The sequence below is a fragment of the Phalacrocorax aristotelis genome, chromosome 3, assembly GCF_949628215.1.
Source record: "Phalacrocorax aristotelis chromosome 3, bGulAri2.1, whole genome shotgun sequence".
Classification (NCBI taxonomy): Eukaryota; Metazoa; Chordata; class Aves; order Suliformes; family Phalacrocoracidae; genus Phalacrocorax; species Phalacrocorax aristotelis.
The window spans coordinates 114,625,436-114,649,787 of NC_134278.1; the positions used below are offsets into that span (position 1 = coordinate 114,625,436).

The 24,352-nt window shown below is 37.1% G+C and overlaps 1 protein-coding gene across 2 annotated transcripts in view; it reads left to right on the forward strand.

Moving 5' to 3' along the window:
* Window positions 1-24,352, forward strand: part of BTBD9 (BTB domain containing 9) — a 135,608-nt gene that overhangs the window by 77,829 nt on the left and 33,427 nt on the right. For both annotated transcript variants that reach the window (XM_075089142.1, XM_075089143.1), the window contains 2 exons: window positions 8,057-8,166; window positions 18,560-18,749. In XM_075089142.1, the coding sequence (XP_074945243.1) occupies window positions 8,057-8,166; window positions 18,560-18,749 (300 nt within the window). The remainder of the gene's footprint in view (window positions 1-8,056; window positions 8,167-18,559; window positions 18,750-24,352) is intronic.

Here is a 24,352-nt window from a genome sequence, read left to right on the forward strand (position 1 = left end):
AAACAGTTACATATCCTGTGAAATTATTGTATATCAATATTTTTATCCACTTGAATGCCGCAGCATAAAATATCTGGATACCCTTTTTAGCAAATTGCAAAGAGAAAAATGTGTTGTGCTTTCAAACGTCTACACTGTTACTTGTATTTGCATCAATTGCAAAGGTGAAAATGTTACAGTACAGGCTTTGCAGGCTTTATGTATGCTTTTCCTACTGGAGTTCAATGATTTTTGTCTTGTGTTTTATTTGATTTGTCACTGTTGTTTCCTGTATTTGCAACAGGGATTTCCTTTGGTATAAAGTAGACTTTGTTAGACTTTCTCATCTAAGGGCAGGAAAATTGTCTCCTGTCAAAAGACAGAAATGCTTTCCATGTTTTTTCTGACTTAATTCTTTATTTTAGATATTTATTTATGTCCACTGTTTCTCCACATGATTTAATTCTGGCAATAGATTTTTCCTCTTTACTTTTTTTATCCTCCTGCCATGACTGTTGATTCAGCTGTGTGAGTCTGAAGGATTATACATTTTACAGAGTTGTCAATAAATGGAGTTTAGATGGCAGTGATTCCTTTTCCACTAAAGGACAACAGAATGTCTTCTAATGCCCTTGTGTGCTGGGCTGTATCTCATGCATCTCTGTGGCAGTGATCAGAATGGGAATGTTAGCGGTTTCTAAGCAGTTAAAGGAAATATAAAGTGTGTAGGACTAGCACTGGTGTCTCACATGCAATGCTCCACGAAGGAAAATGAAATGCCAAGTTCTTAAGAGTTTGTTTTGTACATATTGGATTTAGTTCTTTATATTACTTCACAGTTGCTGTTCTGGGTTGCTTTGATGGTAACTTAGAGTGGATATCAGTGTGAAATACCAGTTAATTTCCTTTACCTCTCTTTACTTAGTCTTCCGTCTCAATATTCTCAAGAGATTGGAATCTGTGCTTAATCTATTCCAGAGTTTGTCTGTATCTTACTGGTGTCATAACAATGAAGGATTAATTGGATCCTGGAGTATGCATATCTTTATGCTTTGACACATATGTCCTAAGTACTGTTCTGATGCATGCAGCTCAGCTTTGGTATTAGTAGTCCTCCCAGGTATCCACAGCTGAATTAGTGGTATGCACAGCAGCAGCAGCTGTTATCCGAATTAAATGTGTCAGCTGTACAAATGTAAAGAGCAGAAGTAAAACATAACGTAGTTGTTCAAAAATGTGAGTATTTGTAGTCACAACAGATTGCCCAAGTCATAGTTTCATGTAAAAGTGAAGAATGGCTCTGGGAAAAATAGGGGATGTATGAGGGCATTATCACATGGCTGCCTAATTAATTAGCCCAGGTAGTTCATTCAAATTTTAGTAGTTTAAGATTCTGCCAAGATCCAGTAGAACATACTGGTTCCCTCTAGTTAAAATAATTGTCTTGTTAGTGGTGGGGGGCCAGAAATACAATTTTTTTTGGTATCCCTGCCGTGGGAGTCTCAGGGCCAAGTGTAGGCTAACTGTGATGTGGATGAAATGCTTACAGCACTTAAATACTATCGATATCCATTATTCTCAAATAGGGCCAGAAACCAAAATAAAATGTCTTCTAAAGACACAAAATCCTCGTGCTGCAGTCCTGTTCACCTGCCAGGGAGGTACTTTTAAACGTCCCAAAGTGATCAAGGTTTTTTCTTCAAAGAATGATTCAGGGTTCGTTTTATTTCCTCCCAGTCTATTAGCTGAGTCTAAAGTCCATTGACAGAGGAGCCAGTCTAGCCCTTGAATTGTGGTTCTTTTACCCTCCTATCACACAAAGATTTATAGGTAACTTTGTGTTGTATAAGGCTGCTTTGTTCCTGAGAGGAAAGCGAAAAATTTCTAATTTCACTGTGAAAAATGCCTGTAGTGGTTTTAATGTCTGTCCTCCTTGTTTTTGTCTGCCTTGTCTCTTCCTCAGTGAGCAATATGATTAATATTCATAGTTTGGCACCAGGATTTTGATTATACAGTTAATCCTTCATCATTCCTATGCTTAATCAGGTTTGCCTAAGTTTGTATCACCCACTAACAGAGTTTTTGTTTCATTTAGGGTTTGGGCTTTCTACTGGTTTGTTGTGGTTTTGTGGGTTTTTTTTACCTTCCGCTTTGTGGTAATCAAAGCTTTTAAATTATCTTGTAATTCAGCATACACAAGTAAGTCTGGTCAGTGGTCCTTTTTAATTAATGACATGCTTGTAAGCACTTGTAGAAAAATTACTCCATGTGGCTATCAAAAATAGTATACACATTTATGTCAATTTAATCAGCATGAAGGATACCTGTATTGTATTTTAGAAGATCCATCTGTAAAAATATGATCTTTAGTTTGTTTCCTCTGTTTTTTCTGATTCAGAGGATTATAATAATTGCAAGCATCTGGTGTTGGAGGTGGGAGAATGCCAGTCATCATAAAGAGATGACCATATTTGTTCTTGCTACTTGAACAGGTGAAAAGTAATTGCAAAACTGTGTGAAGTTTGACCTTATTCTGAAGTATCTAAAAGAATCAAGATCAAATAAAATGTTTTATTATGCAGTTAAAAGTATATTTTATTTGTATATGGGTTGATTTGTTGTTTGTAGCATACAGAGGGTACAGGGAGTGGAGAAGTTACTCACTCTAGCACTTCCAGTTCTGCAACTGCTTGCTTGTTGTTCCCTTAGCTGCAAGAAAGAAAATACTAAGTTAACCAAAACTAATTTGTTTTCTTATGGGATGTATTTTTTGTATGAATACGTAAATAGAAAGCAAGTGTTAGGGCAGTTAAACTTCCAAAGTTGGACTCCAGTAGATAAAGAGTTACTGAAATTGTTCACTCCTGCAGTCTTAAGTATCCTTTGATCTCATTATGATGTCTTATAGTCATTATAACGGCAGCCTGTGGAGGGAGGAGGGTGTTCAACCTATTACTTTTTCAATATATAGGATGTGAACTATGGTTGCTGAGTGAGGATCTGTTGGATACTTTTCTCTGATGCACTGCGTGGCCTCACACCTTGTCTGCCATGTGTAGCCCAGCAGCAGAGAAGGCCATGTCACAGTCTAGCCTGGCTCCCTGTGGGGAGGGACCTCTCCTTTGGTTTGAAGTCCTATTTAAAAAAGGAGTTGATCTTCGTCTCTTTCTGAGCAAGTGCCTTAAAGAACAGATCATTATATGAAGAGGGATTATCAGCACCAGTATTCACAGCAGTTCTTCAGAAAATGGTCCCAGCTTTGGAGTCCAAGTTCACAGAATGACCTCCCTATGGTTGATGGAGAGAAGGATAGATTTTCAGACATACATCTGGCCTGAGCACTTTCTTCCTGGCTTACTGTAGACAGTTGTACACGGAGTCTGCTCACTGATCTCATCTCGGTCGATGTTACCCAATTACCTCCAGATACAATACTCTTGCCACTTGATGCAGATTTGCTTGTGGGAGCCAGAAGGCTGTTAGCTTTTATCATGCTTAATTCTCAGCTGCCTGTACCTTAGGCCTGTTAGCAAAGTTGGAGAGCCTTACCTGTTGCTGCACTGCCATTCAGAGGCAAAAGCAGTATCATGGTGGTGTGGGCTGACCCTGGTGGGCAGCTCAGCCCCACACCTCCTCTCGCTTACTCCCCCACAGTGGGATAGGAGGGAGAATCAGAAGGGTAAAAGTGAGGAAACTCATGGGTTGAGAGAAAACAGTTTAATAGATAAAGCAAAAGCCACATGTGCAAGCAAAGCAAAACAAGAAATTCATTCGCTACTTCCCATGGGCAGGCAGGTGTTCAGCCATCTCCAGGAAAGCAGGGCTCCATCACGCATAACGGTTACTTGGGAAGACAAACACCGTAACTCTGAAGGTCCCCTCTTCCTGGTCTAGAATATCTCTCTGGTCAGTTGGGGCCAGCTGTCCCAGCTGTGCCCCCTCCCAGCTTCTTGTGCCCCCCCGCCCCCCGCACCCCCAGCACACTTGCTGGTGGGGTGAGAAGCTGAAGAGGCCTTGACTCCGTGTAAGCACTGCTTAGTGATGATGAAAACATCCCTAGATTATCAACAGTATTTTGGTCACAAATCCAAAACATAGACCCCTGCTAGCTACCATGAAGAAAATTATCTCTATCCCAGCCAAAACCACTACAGTATGTTTTAAAAACTCAGTGAGTGATCATATAAAACATTCCATGCATTTTAAGCATTTGACAAAGTTGCATGTCTGAAAAATTGTTGATGTTATTTTAGTTACCTGTACAGCTAGATTCCGGTTAATAAGTCACTGCAGGAAAACGATGAGATGGTACACATAGTCTGATTACCTGAAGGATACTTTTATTTTCAATCATGACTCAGTTGTAATTCTGTCTGGCCAAAATCTGCTTAGGAAAATACACAAATTTTCAAGCATGTCATGAGCTATAATAGGCATTTTAAATTTCTGAAATCTGTATGCTTTGAATTAAGATGTCATTGCTCTTGCTGAAGTTGTCCACATTGCAGTTTTTCCTCACAATCGTATTTATGAGCCGACTCTGTGTTCAGCCTGTTGTTTAGTGTTCTTCTCATTATGATGAACTACTTCAGTATTTAAGATGTCTTCATCTGACTCTTCTGAAACAGGTCACGTACCTTCAGTATTGCTCTTCATTGGTGATATTTGAAAATCAGATACACCTTGTTTACCTAGCGGTACTGGCCATTTCTAATAAATTCTGCCTTATTTGAAGGAAGATTTTCTTTACAGTCTCAGGCTTATGGCGGCTTTACTATCTCACATCAAGTGGAATAATAAGCTACAATTTTTATGCAGAATCTGAGAATGTGATTTTAGAAGTTAGGGTGTTTAAAGTAACTTTAAAGATTGCATTATTTTAATTTCCACCGGGCAGAAGAACACGAGATTCAGGCAGGAAATCATGCTGATCATTCACCTTGAGATACATAAGGAAAGAATAAAATATATGAATTGTATTGGGGAGAAAAGATGGGATTTGTCATATCATTATGCTCCACCTTGCAACAACATTACAACATCAAAATAATATACTTTAGAAGATTAATGTATACATGATTATTTCAATGGGTGGGATTTTGTTTTAAATTACCACAAGATTTCAGCTTTCTAGCAGTGTGAAACACTGTCACTTATTATTCAAAATAACTGATAGGCTATTTAGCATACAAGAATAAGCTTTGCTACTTTCTACCTGTTGGCAGAGAACTTTGCTAACCAGTGAGTGATACATTATTTAACGTAAGTGTGCAGTATGATAAAGATGCTTTTCCCATGGGAAACTAGTCAAGTCCTGTGTGTCTTTCACCCTCTTGACATATTAAAAAAAAAAACCACAAACAAATAACAGCAACAACAAAACCCCCCCAAAAAAGCCAAAGCCTAAAAGTCAAAATCAATCCAGAAGTTTGCTCTAGTGTTACAATTTCATAACACAAAAAATCTAAATAAATTAGCCTTTAAAGGTAATTATGAAGCAGTTTCCAGTATCCTATTGTTACTTCGCTTATTCTCTAAACTCTTTAAAGAAAGGAAGCGTAACTGAAGTGTGTCAAAGTATCTCCATTAGCAACGCTCTGTTGGTTAGCCTAGAGCATGTTTTGTCCAAGCAGCACAACTCCATCAATACCTTTCTTGCCTGAGAGAGACACGAGGGAGTCTCTATAACGAGTCAGCCTCTGCATGCACTTATAAATGTTCCAAGATTGTTCCCATCTTCAGTTAAATTCTGCGCTTCTGGTGCTGGGTAGAACAAGAACATTTGCTGTTGTCAGATCCTGGTCATTGCCTGTGTATTTAGGGTTCATACTGTGCTTGTGAATTGACAAAAAGAAAATAATTTTAAAAGAGTGGATCAAATACATGTGTGCCTGTAACTTCACGGAGGAGGCATACCCTTAGCTGAAGATGTCTACCAGGCCTCCTGAAATGGAAAAATTATTTCAAATTTCAGGTTAACTGTCTCTGAACAGCAAGCTGTTAGTTTGCTGCACAATTTGATTTTAATTTCTTCAGTGGATCTTCAGTGTCAGTTTTGCAGGTCAGCTTTGTGAGTAGAAACCTTGGGGTCTTGCCTCTGTGTGTCTACCATACTTTTGCTATAGCTCTACCTAACTGTGTGTCACTTGCAAAAGCACTGCAAATTATCCTTGGTGTGTTAAGAAAAAACTGAGGATCATACGGTTTTGCCTTCATAATGTGAATCCCAAAATAGGCTTTTCATCAATTTCCTTGCAGCAACTGACTGGTTCCCATGGGCAAATACGGGGGAAGAACTGCTGTTTCCCTGACTCTTAACCAAGATTCCTGTGGTGCTCTTTGCAGGCACTTGTCACAATTACATAGTGAGGGCTACGTTCTCGTTTACTCTAAAATACAGGTTCACCTTCTTTATGAAAAATAAATATGTTCTCCAGTTTTGCAACTCTTACTTTTTCTACATACAATGACTTGCAGGAAATTTGCTACTGTGATAATTACTTGTTCTGCAAGTTAATGTTAATTAGGGAATATCATATCATTCTTTTTGTTTCAAGTCATAATAATTAAAATATTTTAAAGTTAAAATTTGAGCATATTCTATATCAGTTTTGTAATTTTAATCAAAATATATAATAGTAGGTTTTTTAAAATGAAACTGTTATAAAAGAAAGGAGCAGAGGTCAAAAATTGGCAATTTTAGCGATGTGATATTCAGGTAACTTAGTTGTCTCACGGTCATTTGCATGTAATAGGTGGATTTTTTTAAAGATTATTTTTCTAGATTTTTTTCTGTGCATGGTAAAGACAAACGAATATCAGTAATAACAGTCATTGAGGCTTGCTTATAAGAGCTCTTTCATAAGGCACTCAAGTCTTGAAGTGTAGGAGGAGGTTGAACATTAGTATGGTAAAGAGCTATGAGGTTTTTTTATTGTTTAAAAAAATCTCAGAACTGAAACCTGTGTATCATTTCAACTTGGTACGATGAAGAACACAAGCCAAAATGATGCTGTTGGTGAACAGCCATTATGTTGGAGCTATAATTATACTAGGTAAGCGAAAGGTTGTTTTGTACCACAGACCGAGGATATTGTCTAAGATCCGTACATTCTGATACTTCTAAACTGAAATTAGTTAATTTAATACAAAGCTTTCTGCAGTGTGGGTAAGCCATTTTGTGGTGTAATGGCATTTGTTTCAGGTAGTTCTCTGTGTCGCTTGTTCAACATTTATTGAGATAGAGTACAATATTCCGTTTAGGATTTTTAGAAATTTATAGTAAAAACTGTTGGATCTCTTAAGAAAATGTGAGAATCAGACTCAGTCAAGGTTAATAGCTGTTTGTAGAAGGTGAAGCCTCTGGGGTAAAACAGAAGGTGAATAGGTCACAGTGTTCAAGAGCAGCTCTGTTTGATTTTCAATTAGAGTCTAGAGGTATAAGTTATACAACCAGGAATGAAACCCAAGGCTAGCTTTGTTTCATAACACTTGACTGTTCAGATTTTTTTTTGTTATTAATAAAAGGTACACCGGACATTGATATCCTGTACATCCTATGTTAGAATTAAAACAGCCATATTAAAGTGGAATTAATCTTTGACTTCTGCAGAGGAGTCTCACTGATTTTCTTGGGTTTATCCTGACTGAGTAAAACCTTTCATTGTGGTGAAAAGTAGTTGGCAAAAGGATTTATTATTATTATCATTATTATTATTAGTGGTATTATTATTATTATCATTCATGAGCACACATTTGCACTTAAAGGCCATTTCTGAACCAGAAGGTCCCTCATTTTGCTTTTCTTGGCAAATTAGTCCAGAAAGATTTTTGATACATTTCACAGCTCTCTAAATTTTTTTTTTCTTAATTGTACCGGAGCCAGCATCCTGAGGAGATGCAAGTTTGCCATGAAATTTATATTCTTTTCACTCCTTATTTTACGTTATTTTTTTTAACAGTTACTGAGCTCTTACGGGTCTGCACAATATAGCCCTACTGAATAATTTATATTTTAGTGCATAGATTTTTGTCATGTTTAACTTGTGCTACTGATCTTTTTTTTTCTCCCCTGTAGGTATATTCGAATTGTTGGGACCCACAACACAGTCAACAAAGTTTTCCATATTGTGGCATTTGAATGCATGTTCACGAACAAAACCTTTACTCTTGAGAAAGGTCTGATAGGTAAGAGATAAAACTGTTTTCCTTTTACATGAACTGTTGCAAACACTTGCCTTTTAAGACTGGCTGTCACTACACTCTTACTCTACTTCTGTTTCCACACAGAAATCTCTAACTTGAGTTAAATGATGGTGTAAGCATAGAATTAGTTGGCTGGTCCTTTCAACTTCTTTGAAATTCCAGATCTGTGTATTAGTTAGTCATGCTGCAGGAATGCTAAAGTTCAAATTTAATCAACTGCTGCTGCCAAAGCCACTGGTAATTGAGTCACTCTGTGCTGCTAATCCAATTTTTCTTTGTATGTCATAGTATGATTGCTCTTGCCTCCTGCTAGGTTAGCCTGAATTCTGTAACGAGGATGGAGTAACCAGAGCTATTTATTGCAGTGACAGTGGATGTGGGCATTTAGGGCCTCTTATACACCTTAGTTTCAGCTACTGAAACCAAACTCTCATGTGTTGATTTTCCCCTAAAGAGTCATAGACACACTTAGCCATGGCAGAACGTTATATTGTCTACCCTTATTCTCAGAACAACACGCTGATAGAGCTCTGTTACCTCTGGAGCTCCGGACAGCTTATATTCTGAATTAAGTACCTCTACATAGTACTGCATTACTTACGGTAGAAATCCCCAACAGACCAACAGTGCTGAATGACAGACTATGTCAAACTAAGATTTAATATCAGGTTTTTTTAATAGTCCAAACAGGGTGATTTCTGAACTTTCTTCCATATAAACTCACACAGGTGAGATCCTGAAATTCATTGGGAAGTGTTTTGTGCACCTTTTAGTAGTTGTCTAGGTGGAATTTCCCACAGTTTGTTATTTCTGGCATGAAATTGAGAATTCCAGCAAAATTCTTAATAGTTCATGCTGGTTTTAAACATATATTTACATTTTAAGTGCACACCTACAGTAGATAGAAGGGAAAACGGTTTTCAAAAAAAGAATGAGAGTGAAGATTTTAGTAAGATGTATTTCTTTTAACTTTTTTTCTGAGAAAACTATAATGTTTAGCTGTGAAAAATTGGGACTCCATTCCTTCAGCCTGCTCCCCGTGTGTTATACAAAGGCATTGCATGCTTACACCTGATCGCATGAGGTTTGCTGTGTCATTTCATGTTTTTAGAAGCATTGAATAAGCAGCCTGACAAATCACACGTACTAATTTTCATGTTATATAGCCCCAAAGTGTTCTAGCTGTCCCAAAATGCAAATAGAAAGTTTTCTCTTTGTTTTAGGGAGTTTGAAAGTAGCATTGCAATTGCTGTTCTCAAGAAAATAGGATAAAGAGTAAGGAAGAACTGTGTTTAAGGAAAACATCTACCTTCAGTAAGCTAGCTAGGGGAACAAGATATTTCAAGTTTTTTGATAAAACCTTTGAACTTTTATATTTAGCACTGCCAGCTATGAACTTTTAAAAACTTCATACAAAATCAGAGTTACTGTGTGCAAATAAGTGATGCATATCTCTCTATATATTTGATTTAAGATTATCAGTCTTATTTAGCAAATACTTCATTTAGGACTCACACAGCATATTTGCTCTACTTTTTCCTGTGTGTGTTAACGCAAAGATTGTTTAGTTGTAACAGTAGGCAAGGTAATGAATCCATGAATGTTTGTGGAAGTGTACTTGTACTGTAACTGACTTGTCTTTCAGATACTTTATGAGTTTTTGTGGTTTAGTGAGCATTTTGGTGAGACGAACTATTTGATCTGTTTCAGCATTTCATGAGTTTTAAAGATAATCTAGGGGATGGAGACTTTATGTGGCTATATTAAAATGTATCCACTTGTGAAAATATTTTTTTTGTAGTTACAGAACCTTACAGGTAAATAGGGTTTGGACTGCATAATACTAAGCATCCATTGTTGTTCATTGTGATCACTGGAACTATGCTGTAATTCAGTGTAGGTTTATCAAGCTGTTGTAAGTCATTTGAAGTGATCTGCAATAAGCAGAGAGAGGCCTGTAGAGCTTTTTATATTGAAGGGATGGTAGTCAGTGCAATTAATAGAAAATTGAAAGAGTTAAGAATTCAGTGAGTAGTTAATTGAAAGAGGGATCTGGAACAACTTCCACATTGTAAATGAGGCAGCAACAGTTGGATGCATGATCTTGCAGAATTTATGGTGAGAAAGGGACAAATGGCAAGATGTGGGTACTAGTTGAGGGCAGTCCCATTGTGAAATGGTGCTGGGGCACAGAGGCTCTTCCACCAGAATTCATGGCCATTAAGATTACCTACTCAAAAATACTCTCAACAGCATTGATCGTGCAAAGTGACCTTATATCCATTTAGTGCTTTGTTTTACATATTTGTGATGGTTACTGTAAGGTGGAATGTTATCTGGCTCTGTTGATCAAGCAGACTGTCCCAGTTCCACTTTTGTAAAGAATCTGTGTGACTACCAGTGGGCTAGTTGGCAGAGATTTATTTTATTGCTCTAATGAGGATTTGTAATGTTTGTTTCTCTTTCTGCAGTGACTGGATAGGGTAAAGTGAACTGAAAGCAGTTAGGAAAGCTCCACAAAATCTATGAAAGTGCAGTAATCAGATTAGGTTGCTTTTAAGCTTGACTGAGTAGAGAAGCTTTCATCCTCTGCCCTTGAAAAGCAGTATTAGGTAATACTATTGGGTTCATTGTTTATGCAGTATGATATTAAATATGGTATTAAATTAGGTTAGAACAAACACAGCTGCTGTTTCAATAACCTGTTTTATTAGGAAAATATGTTGGTCAGTCCTTGAAGGCCATATGGTTCTTTCAGAAAGACTTTGACCCTTACTTCTACCAAAACAACATTCAAGATCATATGTAAAAGGTTTGTCATTTGAAACCTCATTCCAAAGAAATAAGGCCACTGAGGTATTTGTTTAGAGATCTTATGTGGAGATTTAAGGCTAATTATTTATTTAATTTTCATGAAACCTATTCAACTTGATCAGAAAGCTGTATATACAAAGAGAGTAATCTATCAGATATATTACTACTGATAAGTAGTATCTATGTAATGGCTGTAAGTGTAAAGTGAAGATTAGAAAGCCAGTAAATAAATGATAAAAATGAAGGACTGTTTTATGATGACAGCAATTTTATCTTGCTGTGTTTCTGCGTACAGTGTTTTCATGACAAATTATTAACTCGACATACTACATTTAAAAGTTAATACGGAAGATGATTTATACAGTTATTTTATACAATACTGGATGAGGTACTGACACCACCCATTGGTAGATGAGTAGCAGTTTTGAAATGAAAGTAGCAGGAAATTATCTTTTTAGCACTGTCTGGTGTTTTAGTGTTGGTTTATCCTTCCTTGTCATGTGAAATGAGGTAAGTGACAGAAATTAATTTAATCATATGAAATTATTCCCTAATGCAGATGTTAGGGTTGAGATGTAGGTTTCCTTTTGGTATAGTATCATCTCTAAATGGGTAAGAAAGGTAACAGTTCTACATATTAGAATTACGAGATTGACACAACTGTTTCATTAACAGAGATGTAAATATTTTTTAAAATCTCAAAAGCATAGTGTTTGCTTTTAATGAACCTCTGCTGCTGAAATTTTTAATGGTCTTTAGTCATTAATATTTAATCTAGAATCCAAAACAAATGGAAATTTTCACAAGCAAAAGATGCGCTCCTTTGGAGGCAGAAGCAGTACCCGGTGTGATGTGATGTTGTGTAAAATCTGCCCAGTGGCAAGAAGCTGCAACAGCAGCCCCTTAGGGCTGCTTCTGTGCAATGCCTCTTCTGGTTTGGGTTTTTTTCCCCACCTGAATATAGGAAGCAATTTTTCTTTTCTACCTCAAAGGGGAAGAAAATAGATAACCTCACTTAGTCCTTTAATCAGTACTCAGTGCTGAGGGACAGTCAAGGACTATGCAGACGTGTGGGTTTGACCAGCCTACCATCCTATTTTGAACCTGGTTAAGGTCATAGGGAGCACAGTGTGGAAGGCTTTTATATGAAGTTGTATTTATCTGTAGTCTGTCTCAGTCTATCAGACTATCTTGTTACTTGTATGTTACACAAGAAAGGGAGAAGAGTGAATAATGACTGAAGAGCTGGAGATGGATATAAAACACTGGAATGTCCTCAGTCACCCTCTGGGGAATGCTGTTCAGTACTTACGAATCATTGTGAACCTTCATTCCTGTGCTGTTCAGTGCCTTAGGAGAACTTGTTTTAAAAGGGAAAAAAATGAAATGGATAAATAATCATTCCCTTGTCTTTTACTCACTGACAGTATTGGGAAAAAAATTAAATGTATAACAGAGAGGAACCAGTCATATCAATTTCCTAGTGTGTGATTCAGCTTTGTAAAAGATTGCTCTATCTCTCTCCAGGCAGTGACAGATGCTATTTTTGCGTCTAATGTTGACTGCACACAAAGCTATCCTTTTTTGTTTCGTCTCCTTTTTAAAGGTTAGCCTTCTTTCAAAACCATGCAGGTTTACGCAGCAATTTAAGTCAGCTCTGCTGCAACAAGCATAGCCTTAGGAAATTACGAAAATTTGAAGATGATCAAAATAGTGCAGGGATTTTTTCCCCCCCTCTTTCTGTAGGAAAAGACAGCCACATGGTTGTTTCAGTTTGTTTTAGTTACCGCTACCCATTCTTCAGCAGAGATCTGTTCATACGGTTCCAGTTACATTTTTTTTCCTTTTCTTTTCTTCCTATTTCCAGTCCTGCAATAAAGGATGCATACTTCCTAGGGCTCTTCTGAAACAAGTGCTATTTCTGAAAGCCTTCTTCAGGCAGAACGTTAGAGCCCTGTAGCCAGCCAATTGGTTAGCAATTAAAAGTATGGCCAGTTCTAGTGACTTGAGTGCCTTTGTTCTAATTTATTGGATCAGAAATCACAAGCTCTAGCAGACATCAACTGAAAAATAGTCTTTCTCTGAAGTTATTCTAATCCAAACAGACAGTTGGACATTGAGAAATATTAGTGGGGTTTTCTTCTTCAGCTAAATATGGCTCGCAGAAAGCTTTTCACTGAAGCAGGCAGAAATACTGTTGGTACTTTTTGAAGCTGATATTTCTTGAGTTTTGATTGATTTCTTGATTGAAGATTCAAATTAAATGTAGCGATGTCATCAGCAATTTCAGCTCAAGAAAACAAAGTATGTGGAAAGGGAGACAGGAGTTTGTACTTTTAATTAACTGAAAAGTGTAGACTTAATATTTTCTACCGTATAGCAAATAAGTGCTAATTTGTATACTGAATAAAGACTAGCCTTAACAAATCTTTTTGCATGCGGAAGATAATGAAAGCAAAATGCCCAACATCCTTTTATTTAGTTAATAATAAACAATAAAGTCAATCCCTAGAATAATAGTGACATCCCTAATTCTACTTTTTTTTCTTTGCTGTCAGCTTTCTTTTTTCTAACTGTCACCTTCTAGTGAGGAAACTTGTCAGCTCAGTAGATGTTCAGGTAGAGGAGGAGTGCAATTTTACCATTAAAAACTGAAAGATTGAAAGCTGAGCATTTAACAGCTGTCAGCATGAGAGCAAAATCACTTCGTATTAACTAAAACAAAAATTTGTTTCTTCCAGTATCATTTCTTGTTTATAGTTTCTTTACAAAGTGTCTTAAGAGAATTCACTAAAATGAACAACTGTGTTGCAGTGATGACACTTCAGCTGAGAACCTTTGACTGACTGTTGCCTAGATTGCAATATAAATATATTCAACAGTCCATATTGCTTTAAATTACTGCCTTCCTTTAAAACAACACCACTTAGTAGATCTGCTCTCTCCGTGTATGTTTACTTTAATAATTGTATTAAGGTTCATTCACGGCTGGTTTTGTGAGCTGTTGCAGGAACCCACTCCATTCTGTTCCATCTGTGTTGCAAGGAGTTGTTTGAGGGCTTTCTGTGATTTCTCCTCCCCCATGTTGGCCTATTGATTTCAGGGAGGTTACAGTGGATGGACAGAAAGCAAAATATGTCCTGTCCAGACTGGGAGATGGATGGAAGTACTTTACACTAAGATATGGAAGCCAGTTGACAATGGCTGCATTAATTTTTTTCTGAGTACTGCAGGGGAAAAAAACCTATGGAAATCAAATAAAGGAAAAAAAGCCTAAGGAATGATAAACAAATATGACTGAGGCTACCACACAGTCCTGGTACATTTTTCTCCTGGGGGATCTCTTAAGGGCAGTTGGATAACATATCTGTCTTATCTTTAAATGTAGCCATTATAGGTGGCCCTATGGCCATGCCTTGAGAATTAAAATCCTTTATAAAAATAGTATTACTAGAATTAAATATATTGCCAAGCTGTTCATTGCTCCATACTGCAGCATAGGATCAGGATACAAGAAAGGAAGTTTTAATAAATGTTCTGATGCTGCTGTCCTGTAGCCTCAATCATCTTCTCCTTTTATTTGCTTACAGAATGTGTATGCTCTGCTAATGCACATCTTTTCTGTTCCATAAAAGCAAATCAGATTTGTCAGAGCAAAACTGCTGTATGAACAGTGGAAACAAGAATTTCCATATTTATAATCCCCTCTTTTGTTTTCTCTTACACCATTGGTTACTGTAAAAGCTGGATAGCTGGTGGATTTAAAAAAAAAGAAACAAAAATAGAAACAAGACTTGGTTTTGGTAGTATGTTTTTGTAAACAAGTGACCTAAATTGAAGCAGAAATTCTAACTGGAAAAAGGAAGACAACTGGAAGACAACCAGACAACTTGAAAGTACAGCACAGAGCAGAGTCCCCACCAGATGGTATTTTTAATAAATTTATCAAGCGGATGTAAAAGATGATAATGAACATTCAAAATAGGGAGTGGCAGACCCCCCTAGAGAGAGGAGCAGTATGGCACCTTCTGCACACTGCAATTAGTTAGAATCGCTTTTTAATTAACCATTGTAAGGAAGACTACAGCACTGTATTAAAAACACACTAAGATAGTTTCTGTGCAGTTGTTAAGGAGTGTGACAAATCATGGTAACATCTTGTTAGGAGTTCACAGACTAGTGCAGAAATCTAAATATGTGAAGGAGCAGGGTGATGCTCAGAGGGCATGCCTGTAAAATATTCGATGAACTGAGCTGTATTGTGTTCAGTTAATGCCTTACATAGCTCAGAGGGTGTCTGGAATAAGCCATAGAGCCTCAACGAGAACACAGATTTTAACACTTCATCTTATACTTGGTTTTTTAACCTAGATTTCAGTAGCTTCCGCTTCCTACAAAAAGCAGCAATATATAGAAGATGCCTATATAAAATAGATACTCAAAGAAGTTCCCCTGCTGCCAGGGAAGAGGGGAAGATGAGGAATCCAAGGCAAACTTAATTTTGATGACAGTGCTCTTAGTTTCATTGTTAGTCTTTGCCTGATTCAGATTGTTCCCAGTGAAGTACTTCCAATGTCTATCACCTGCTCCCCCATAAGAATCTGGGAATTTCTGAATGTCTCTTTTCAGTAATAGGGAATCAAGAAGCTTCTAGAATAACAGTATGGTGATTTTAGTAATTTTTTTTTTTTTATGAACAGAGGTGATCATACATTTGATAGTGCAGTAGATCTTTCAGAAACAGTTGCCTTTCCACTGCCTGGGATTGTTACTTGGCAATGAGCTTGTGCTTTCTTCCCTTGTGTGTTTTATAGTGTATTGGTTAGTTGGTGTTTTTCTTAAGATCATGCTCCTGACACTGCTAGCACACTTAATACACAGAATCCTAGCTCTTCATGGAAAATTATCTCTTTGGGTGCTGGAGACTCTTATACAATTAGCTTTGAAATTTTACATAGCTGTATTTCAGCCATTTTCAGCTATTGTAGCATTTTACATACCTATTTTACAGACAACTATTAAAAGTTTGTCAGTAAGTTATCAGTGTGCTGGTGCATTTACATCTGTACTATACATCATCTGTTATGAAAATTCAAATAGTGTTGGTTGTACACCTTTTGTATTTCGAACTTTTTTTGGTGCTGTTCTTGTTTTGATTTGTTTGTTCTTTTTCTGTTTTTTTCAAAGATGTTTGATATGAGATATTGTGAATTTGGGTATTTTTTAAATTTATCATTATCATTCAGATAATTTTTGATACCTTATTTCTTCCCCTCTCTTAACAATTCTGTGTGGTAATGCAATTTGTCCTTCATCAGAGTTGACACACAAATTCCTAGCTTTTTTTTTTAATAGAACTGATGCTGAAAGAAATTTTGTTATCACTTAGATAATACAATCAGTGCTTTTAATAATCTACACACACACCCCCCCCAAAAAAAACAAAAAAACTCTTGACAGGCAACCTTGAGTTTTAAATGTTCAGCAAGCATCATTTTTCACCCTTGTTGATACTAATTTTTTCGTTGACAGAATAGAGAGAGACGTATATGTTTGAAAAGGTAAGGAGGTTAGCTAAAAGCTGAGCTTTTTAGGAAAGTGCTGGACCTGACTAGGGTATCTTAAATAGATGCTTTGTGTGTGTGTGTGTGTGTGTGTGTGTGTGTGTGTGTTCATTTGTCATCTTGCTGGAAGGTGATATTCAAAAAGCTTGGGATTATCTCTGAATTACAAACAGAAAGTACTGTACTTGATTAAATGTTAACAAAGGGAAATAATAGGTAATTCCAAAAGTAAGTGTTGAACCAACTGTAAAACAGTGCTGGAAAAGCACTCTGTGCGCAGGAAAATACACCTCCTTCTTACAGCATGCTCCCAGAGGAGCTGCTGTTGTCTTGATCTTTGATGAAACTGCTGAAATTATTTCAAGATCTAACTACACTTTGATTTGAAAGGAAGGGGGAAACTGCTTGGTGCAGAAATAAATCAGATTGAGCAGGTCTAAGTAAGTACAAGAAGAGCATTCCTCTCCATGGCAAGTTTTCTAGAAACCAACACTAAAGTTACGTCCTTCACTAAAGAATAGCTCCCAATACTGCACGTTTTTTATTGACAAGTATGCAGTATTCCCCTGCCTCTAAAAATGACTAGTAAAGAGCTACATTATTCTTTATCTAATTTGGTTTCTAACAGCAGCTTCCAAGCTAGAGCATTCAATTTTGGATGTACCAGGGAGAAAGAAGAACTGAAGTTGGATGATGCTGACACATGGACCTCAGTGTTGGACATGTACGCTGATTGCAAAAAGGGTTGTAGGGGTGAAAGAAAGAGTTCATTATAGATGTTGCAGAACAGTGTAGCAGTTAGCACTGCTCTGTGCAATTAGGATTGTAGTCTTTTTTTTCTTTTTTTTTTTTAACAAAGCTCCCTTCCTCTTGTCATGGTTCTCCCAGGAATGCTTTTAATAATTTGAAAATTCTTTGAGTTCTCCAACTTGCTCTTTTTCCCTGTAATATTCAAACAGCTGCACATAAGGTGAATGAAAGAGGGCAAATTTGATATTCTGCAGTAATACCTTTGACTTTGTATGACATAGGAGGCTACTGGATGCTTGCATTCTTTATGACTGCATATAGGATAGAAGAAAGAATTATCCAGCAAAGATCTTGGATGAAATTAACATGGGGGGTGGGGGGGAGGTACTGTATAATTCCATCACTGGCTCCTGGTGGAAGATGATTATCCTGTGTTTTGGCCGCCTTTTATTCAAGAGGATGGGCTCTAAGTAGTTTCTTTTCTTTTGCTGTTGGAATATCATAATTACTTTTTTGTGGCATTCAGTCATGATCTTTTCCTGACTCTTAACTGAATGAGAAATACTTCTGCACTCCCTGTTCCATTTGTGTGGCAAACCCATAGGTTTCTCCTTCCCTCTTGTAGTTCAATGCTTATATTAAAGGATTTTGTAAGCATTTTAATTTTCTAAATTCTGGGTTGCAATTTGTAATCACAGTCGAAGATACTGTCAGAAGTAACAAGTACGTGTTGAGAATAGTCTCCTGACCTGTGAGCCTTCAAGCCCTGATTTCAAAGACTTCTGAGTCCTGACTTCCCACAGTCCACATCAGTGCTTTAAACTATCTTCCACTTATTTTGGTCTCTCTCTCTCTCTCTTTTCTTTTTGGCTTTTTTTTTTTTTTTTTTTTTTTGAGGGGGGGAGGGTTCGTCATGAAAACAGGAACAAATTGTTTGGAAATCTCAGAAGTTTTACTGGACAAGACTTTTTTCCCAGTTGTATTAGAATAGCGCTTTCTTATCACCATGACAGAAATCCATCTGTTAATCTACCAAGTTGTTCCAGGATCAATGCTATAAAAATTAGGTGTACTACTTGATTCTGCTTCATAGTTCATGTTAAATAAGAGTTAAATTTCCTTGTGTTGGTCATACTTTCATCCTTTTTGTTTTTTTCCTTTTTCTAATTCTTTGGCAGAAGTAAAGATCGTTGGTATCTGAACTGTTTTCTGACTATATATCTATCATCTTTTGTTGTAATTCACAGTTCCCACTGAAAATGTTGCAACAATTGCAGACTGTGCCAGTGTGATTGAGGGTGTAAGTCGCAGTCGCAATGCCTTGTTGAATGGAGACACAAAAAATTATGATTGGGATTCTGGGTACACATGCCATCAGCTTGGGAGCGGAGCTATTGTAGTACAGCTCGCACAGCCCTACATGATCGGATCAATACGGTAAGAGGGTTTATTTTTCTCTAAATTAAGGACAACAGTGAAACTTTTGCTGAAAACAGTTATTTTCTTTATAATATATGGCATTTAGAGATGACGATTATTAGGGGACTAGTTTAGTGGTTGTCACTTGGCTTCTTACTTCAGTATAATGGATGGGCATGTTAAAATTTAAATGTGTGAATTACATGTCAAGGTGCAGCAGTGCAATTCCAGAAAATATTACATTTCAGAGGCATAATAATAGTAATAGTCAAATTGTAAGATTATAGGTACATACTTATATTAAAAGAGAAATTAAATTGTAGCCTCACTTGTCAAAGTAAGCACAGTTCCTCATATACACCTCATTGTGAAAACAAGAACATTATTGAAGAAAGCGATTATCTCAAGTCAGCCAGGTTTCCTCTTCACCATGCAATTAGTACTAGTTCTTACTTGAACATGGAGTGTACAATAAGGGTACAGTAACCTGAATATTGCTTTACACTGTTGGATTAATAAATGTGTTTAGATCTGGTTTGAAGTTCTTTGGGCTATTTCCACAGTGAATGTCTGTGTACATATGAAGAACAAACTTTTGGCTAATGCAGAAACTGGAAATAGATTGGAGGGTGGGATTGTTCACAGGTGAAGACAAAATTACCCTTGCCAACTTCAGATGCTCTGACTGTAAATGGGAGGGGGGTTGTTTCGTCATATCAGACATACGAAACCTAGTCTTTTAATGGCTTTCCTGTTCTTTGTAAATTTAGAATATGTTGCCAGGGGCTTAATTTGTGTTCTTTGTGGCAAGAAAAAAAGAAAGATTTCTGGAGTACCAGTGAGCAAAGGTTAAAACGCCAGGTGAGGTACTGGCTCACAACAGACCATGCACATAGGTACATATTGCTAGGAACTAGCTCAGTGCGCTCCACCTCTTAGAGTTGCCTCTTCAAATTTGACTGATGAGCAAGTGAGACTTAAAAGCTCTTTTATAACTGTCAATTTCTGTTTTGTGTGTTTTGGTTTTTGCTTGTGGCATTGTTATGATGGTTATAAAACTTGGAAGATGAAGTTTAAAATCAGACATCCAGGCAAATCTCTAACCTAACAGAAGCTCTGTTTTGTCTGTACACTAGCTATAGATATTATCTGTAGTGCAAGTCCAGCATTGTTTTCACTCTGCAAAACAGGTTGTGCAAGTATAATTGGCAGCTTTCCACACTCAATGTTTTATGTTTTTGAGTTTGGTGTTTTTAATGTTCAGTTATGAACTGCATCTCAAGTAGAAAACTAGGAAGACACGATACTCAGATTTCTTAAAAGAGGTAATTGAAAATGTAACTACATCATTTTCATGGCACTCTAAACTTAAATCTAAGTAGCAGCAGAAGCTCTGGCCACCTGAAGGAGTAAGAGAAGAATATATTAACTAAAATGCAGAGTTTCTCAGTTCATAGTCTCTGTCTTCCTATCTTACTGTTTTCTGCTGTCTTTCAATCGGTGAATCATACCATCTTTTCAAGTCAGTGCAAAAAAAATTACTTTCCCATATTAAATACTATGCTAGTGTTTATTCTTGAGCAGATGATTTTCAATAAGTCTCATTATTAAATAGCACGTTAGGTGAACTAGACTTGATTGTCAAGAAATGGTAATGGTATAATCAGCAAGTGTAGAGCAAATGAAAAAACCCTAGAAACGTTACATAATTTAAAACTAACAGGCATTTAGTGATTTACGTGGTATTGAAATGTACGGATTACAGGGTCAGTATCTCTCTTCCGTTGTTACCTTTCCTGCATTTATAGTACAAAAAAAAAAAAAGCTTGCCTTAAAGAAAATAATAATCGTCATCTAGGGTATCTTCCGACAGAGACTAACTGTCTAGCACTATGTCATCTTTTCCTTTTCATGTTCTGCCCAGAAGTTCAAGTGATTTGAGTTGCAGCCATGTCTGTTGCAGATCGTAGGCAGCCAAGGGAAATAAGCTCCTTGAGTGGGGAAGCAAGGTTTAACTATGTGGTAGCTACAGCTTTGGCAAGGGTCTAGAACATGTCCTGTACTGTGCAATGCTAAAGATGGTGACAATGGTGTCTTTATTTAGCACCAGGAAATCTGTGACTGGGTACAGAAATCAAATTACATGTAAACATAGACTGGAGCAAAAAGTCTTAATATTTCATTTTAATGAAAGCAATAGATTTTTTTGAACAGAACAACTTCCACAACTGGTTGAATGGTATTCATTGCCTGTGTTCCTGCTGTTTGCTTGCTTGAAAACTCCCTTGATCTCATTCTCCCACCTAATGGAAAAAAATTTCCAGGAGCATTTTCTTCAGGCTGGCTGTGTACCATGCAGGGTGATATTAATTGCTCTGCCCCCAGAAACTGAGTCATTAGACTTGTGGGTTTGGATTCTAAATGAATAATTAGGAATTGTAGTGCATATCTTTTAAGTTCAGAGACATGAATGTGCCATTGAACTTGTTTGTATCAGAGTAAATATATGAGCCTTTGAAAAAAGGGTAGTAGTTGCTTGTAGGCTATAGAAATCGGAATACCATTGGAGAGAGCCTCCAAGTCAGAACGTGTTACCATAGCAACTAAATTCTGAGTATGAAAAAAGCAGAGCTCTTGGTACTCAAATATGCGCTAAAAATGCATAGAGAGCTTAATGTTTCAGCAGTATATCTTGTATGAGTGCTTTATGCATAAGTCATCCCATTGTCTTAGAATCTCAGAACCATTCAGGTTGGAAGGGACTTGAAGAAGACAGCTAGCCCAGCCTATTCCTCAAAGGAGGGTCAGCTATGAAGAAAGACCATCCTACTCAAGCCTTTATGTACTCAGGTCTTGAAAACCTCCAAGGAAGGAAGTTCCACACCTTCTCTGGGTAGCCTTTCCAATGTTTGATTATCCTCACAGTGTACTTACCCACCCCTCCATGCAGTTCCTGTTTTCCTATGCCTCTGGTCCACCTGGAACGGCCTGTTTCAATTTTTGACCGTTATCTTTTGTTTTTCCTGCTGTGCACCTCAGTGAAGAGCCTAGCTCAGTCTTTTGATGACCTGCTCTCAGGTATTGAAAAGTGCTGTTAGGTTCCTCCCTGACCCCAAGCCTGCTTAGGCTAAACAAGCAAACTTCCTCAGCTTTTAACAGTGCATGTGCTCCAACCTCCTGACCATTTTGATGGTCCTCTGCTGGACTTGCTCAGACCTATCAATGTTGTATTTGGGTCCAAAGTGGGATGCAGTATGCCAACTGTGATCTAATAAGTGTCAAGTAAAGGAGAATAATCTCTTTCCCTTTTTCTGCTGGCTCAGTTCCTGTTACTACAGCTCTGTAAGCTGCTAGCCTTCATCGCGGAGAAGGCACGCAGGCAACTAATGGCATCTTCTGTTCAATAGAATTCCCATGTCCTTTTTAGCACAGCCAGTCAGGCTGTAGCATTTACTACTGCAATGATTAGTCTGTATGAAGTACAGGATTTTGCTTCTCATCTTATTGAATTTCATTAGATTTTCTTTTGCCCAAGCCCGTAGTCTTCCCAGAGGCTGGCAATTGGTCCTCCTGAACGGCAGCCATACTCTTGAATGTATCTATTGCACCCCACTGTTTGCTGTCATCTGCAAGCTTGATGAGGACTCATTCCATCTCCTTGTCAGAGGTTGCTGATAAAGATATTAAACAGGGTAGGTTGCAGACAAGACTGGAGAAACTCCTCTTGCATCCAGTCTCCATGTGGATGATGAACTGTTAACCACTACCTGCTGAATTAAACACTCTAGCTAATTTTCACCCATGTTGTAGCCTACCCAAGCTGTAACATCCCAGCTTGGATACAGGGATGCTATGAGAGACCATGTTGAAGCCTTGTTAATATCAAGTACTTCTTCAGGTATTTGCGTATCACTTTGGAGCTCTGGACTTCCACATCAAAATTTACTCAGAAATTCTGAAACAGATGTAATGATAGTTTGTGCTGAATATATTTTGTAATAGAAAAGGCTTGGAGAACATGGGGTTGGACTAGATTACCTTTAAAGTTCCCTTCCAACCCAAACTGTTCTATGGTTCTATGATTTTATTTTAAAATAATTGTAACAAAATATTGTCTTTTAGATTACAAAAATCAAAACATTTTTTTATTTGAGAGGTTTATTCTTTTATTAAGACTCATAGTTAGAACAGCATATAAGATAATTGGAACAGTTAACAGAGGAAATGTTACTTTAGGTAGTTTTTCCACATTTATTTGCTGTCCAGCCAGGCAACACCTTGCTATTTTTCCTCTCTGAAAAGGCCCTTATCAATGACAGAAAAACTACTATATTTAACCAGGAACAGAAAGACAGCAATTGGTGTGTTTAACGTAGTAAACATAATTTAACTTTTAAATGGCTAAAACTTTAATATTGAAAAGGTTACCATATCGCAATAGCTCTCTGTCTATCTTTCCCTGCATTTATCAGGAATAGAAATGTAATAGTGTTATGCTACAGTCTTTGGCTGATAACTAACAGGGGTTTTTTCCCCTATAAATTTCAAAAAAAAAAAAAGAAAGAAAAAAAAAATCCAAAGGGAAAAAAAAAATAGAACAGGATTTGTTATATTGTATGTGGCAGAGGGAGACAGAATTCTTCTGCACCGTAGTGGTTTTCACGTTAAAATAACTAGAAATATTTTTCATCTTCATAAAAGTAGATTAACCACTTGTCCTGGTTCAGTCTATTTGAAGACTTCATTACTAATATGAATATGTCGTAGCCAACTGTTTTGCATTTCATATTCAGAGTAATTCTTAAATTAACAAACTATATCAATTAGCTTTAATATGTTTTCTGTTTGCTTATACCATCAACATATACATCTCTTATGCTTTGTAATTTTCCATACTACTTCTGCTTATTAAGTTTTTCTTTCTTTGCTGCTCATTTTCAGTGCTTGCCTGACCTGGGAGTGAAATAGTAACTCATAATAAATGATCATATAAGCACATAGCAAATATGGAGGGATTTTGTCTCCTTTGTAGGATCCTGAAAAAAGATTGGTTTCCTGCAAGATAACTACTGAAACATAAATATCAGCAGAAAATGAATGGGGTTTATAGACGACCAGAAGCAAAAATGCAAAGACGATGTATAAAAAACCTCTCTCCATATGGTTTTGGGTTTTCTTTCTTTTTCCCCATCAATAAGTATGGCTACCTCATGTTTTAATTTCTGTCTTTTGGATTTCTGTAAGTATGCAAGCAGTTTATGAACATAGTACTATCAAATATTTATACTGTATGTGGTAACTACTGACTTAGAGTATTCAGGAAGCAGGTATCATCCTGACAGGTGCACAACTATTACTGTTTGGTATTCTGCTAACACTTTGAGTATATGTAGTTATACAGCAGTCTGAACAGTGACAGTCTTTTTTTTAAGAAATCTAGAAATAAAAAGGAGGCAGAGGCAGCACAAAATGCTTGTATAAATGCAGAGCAATCAATCATAGGGAAACACATGACATTTGGAGAAATACTGCTAAAAAAAAGTACTGCAGCATCTTTTGATGTAACAGGTAGCCAATATAATCAGTTTCCCATACCTGTAATCTGAAAAAATTATTTATAT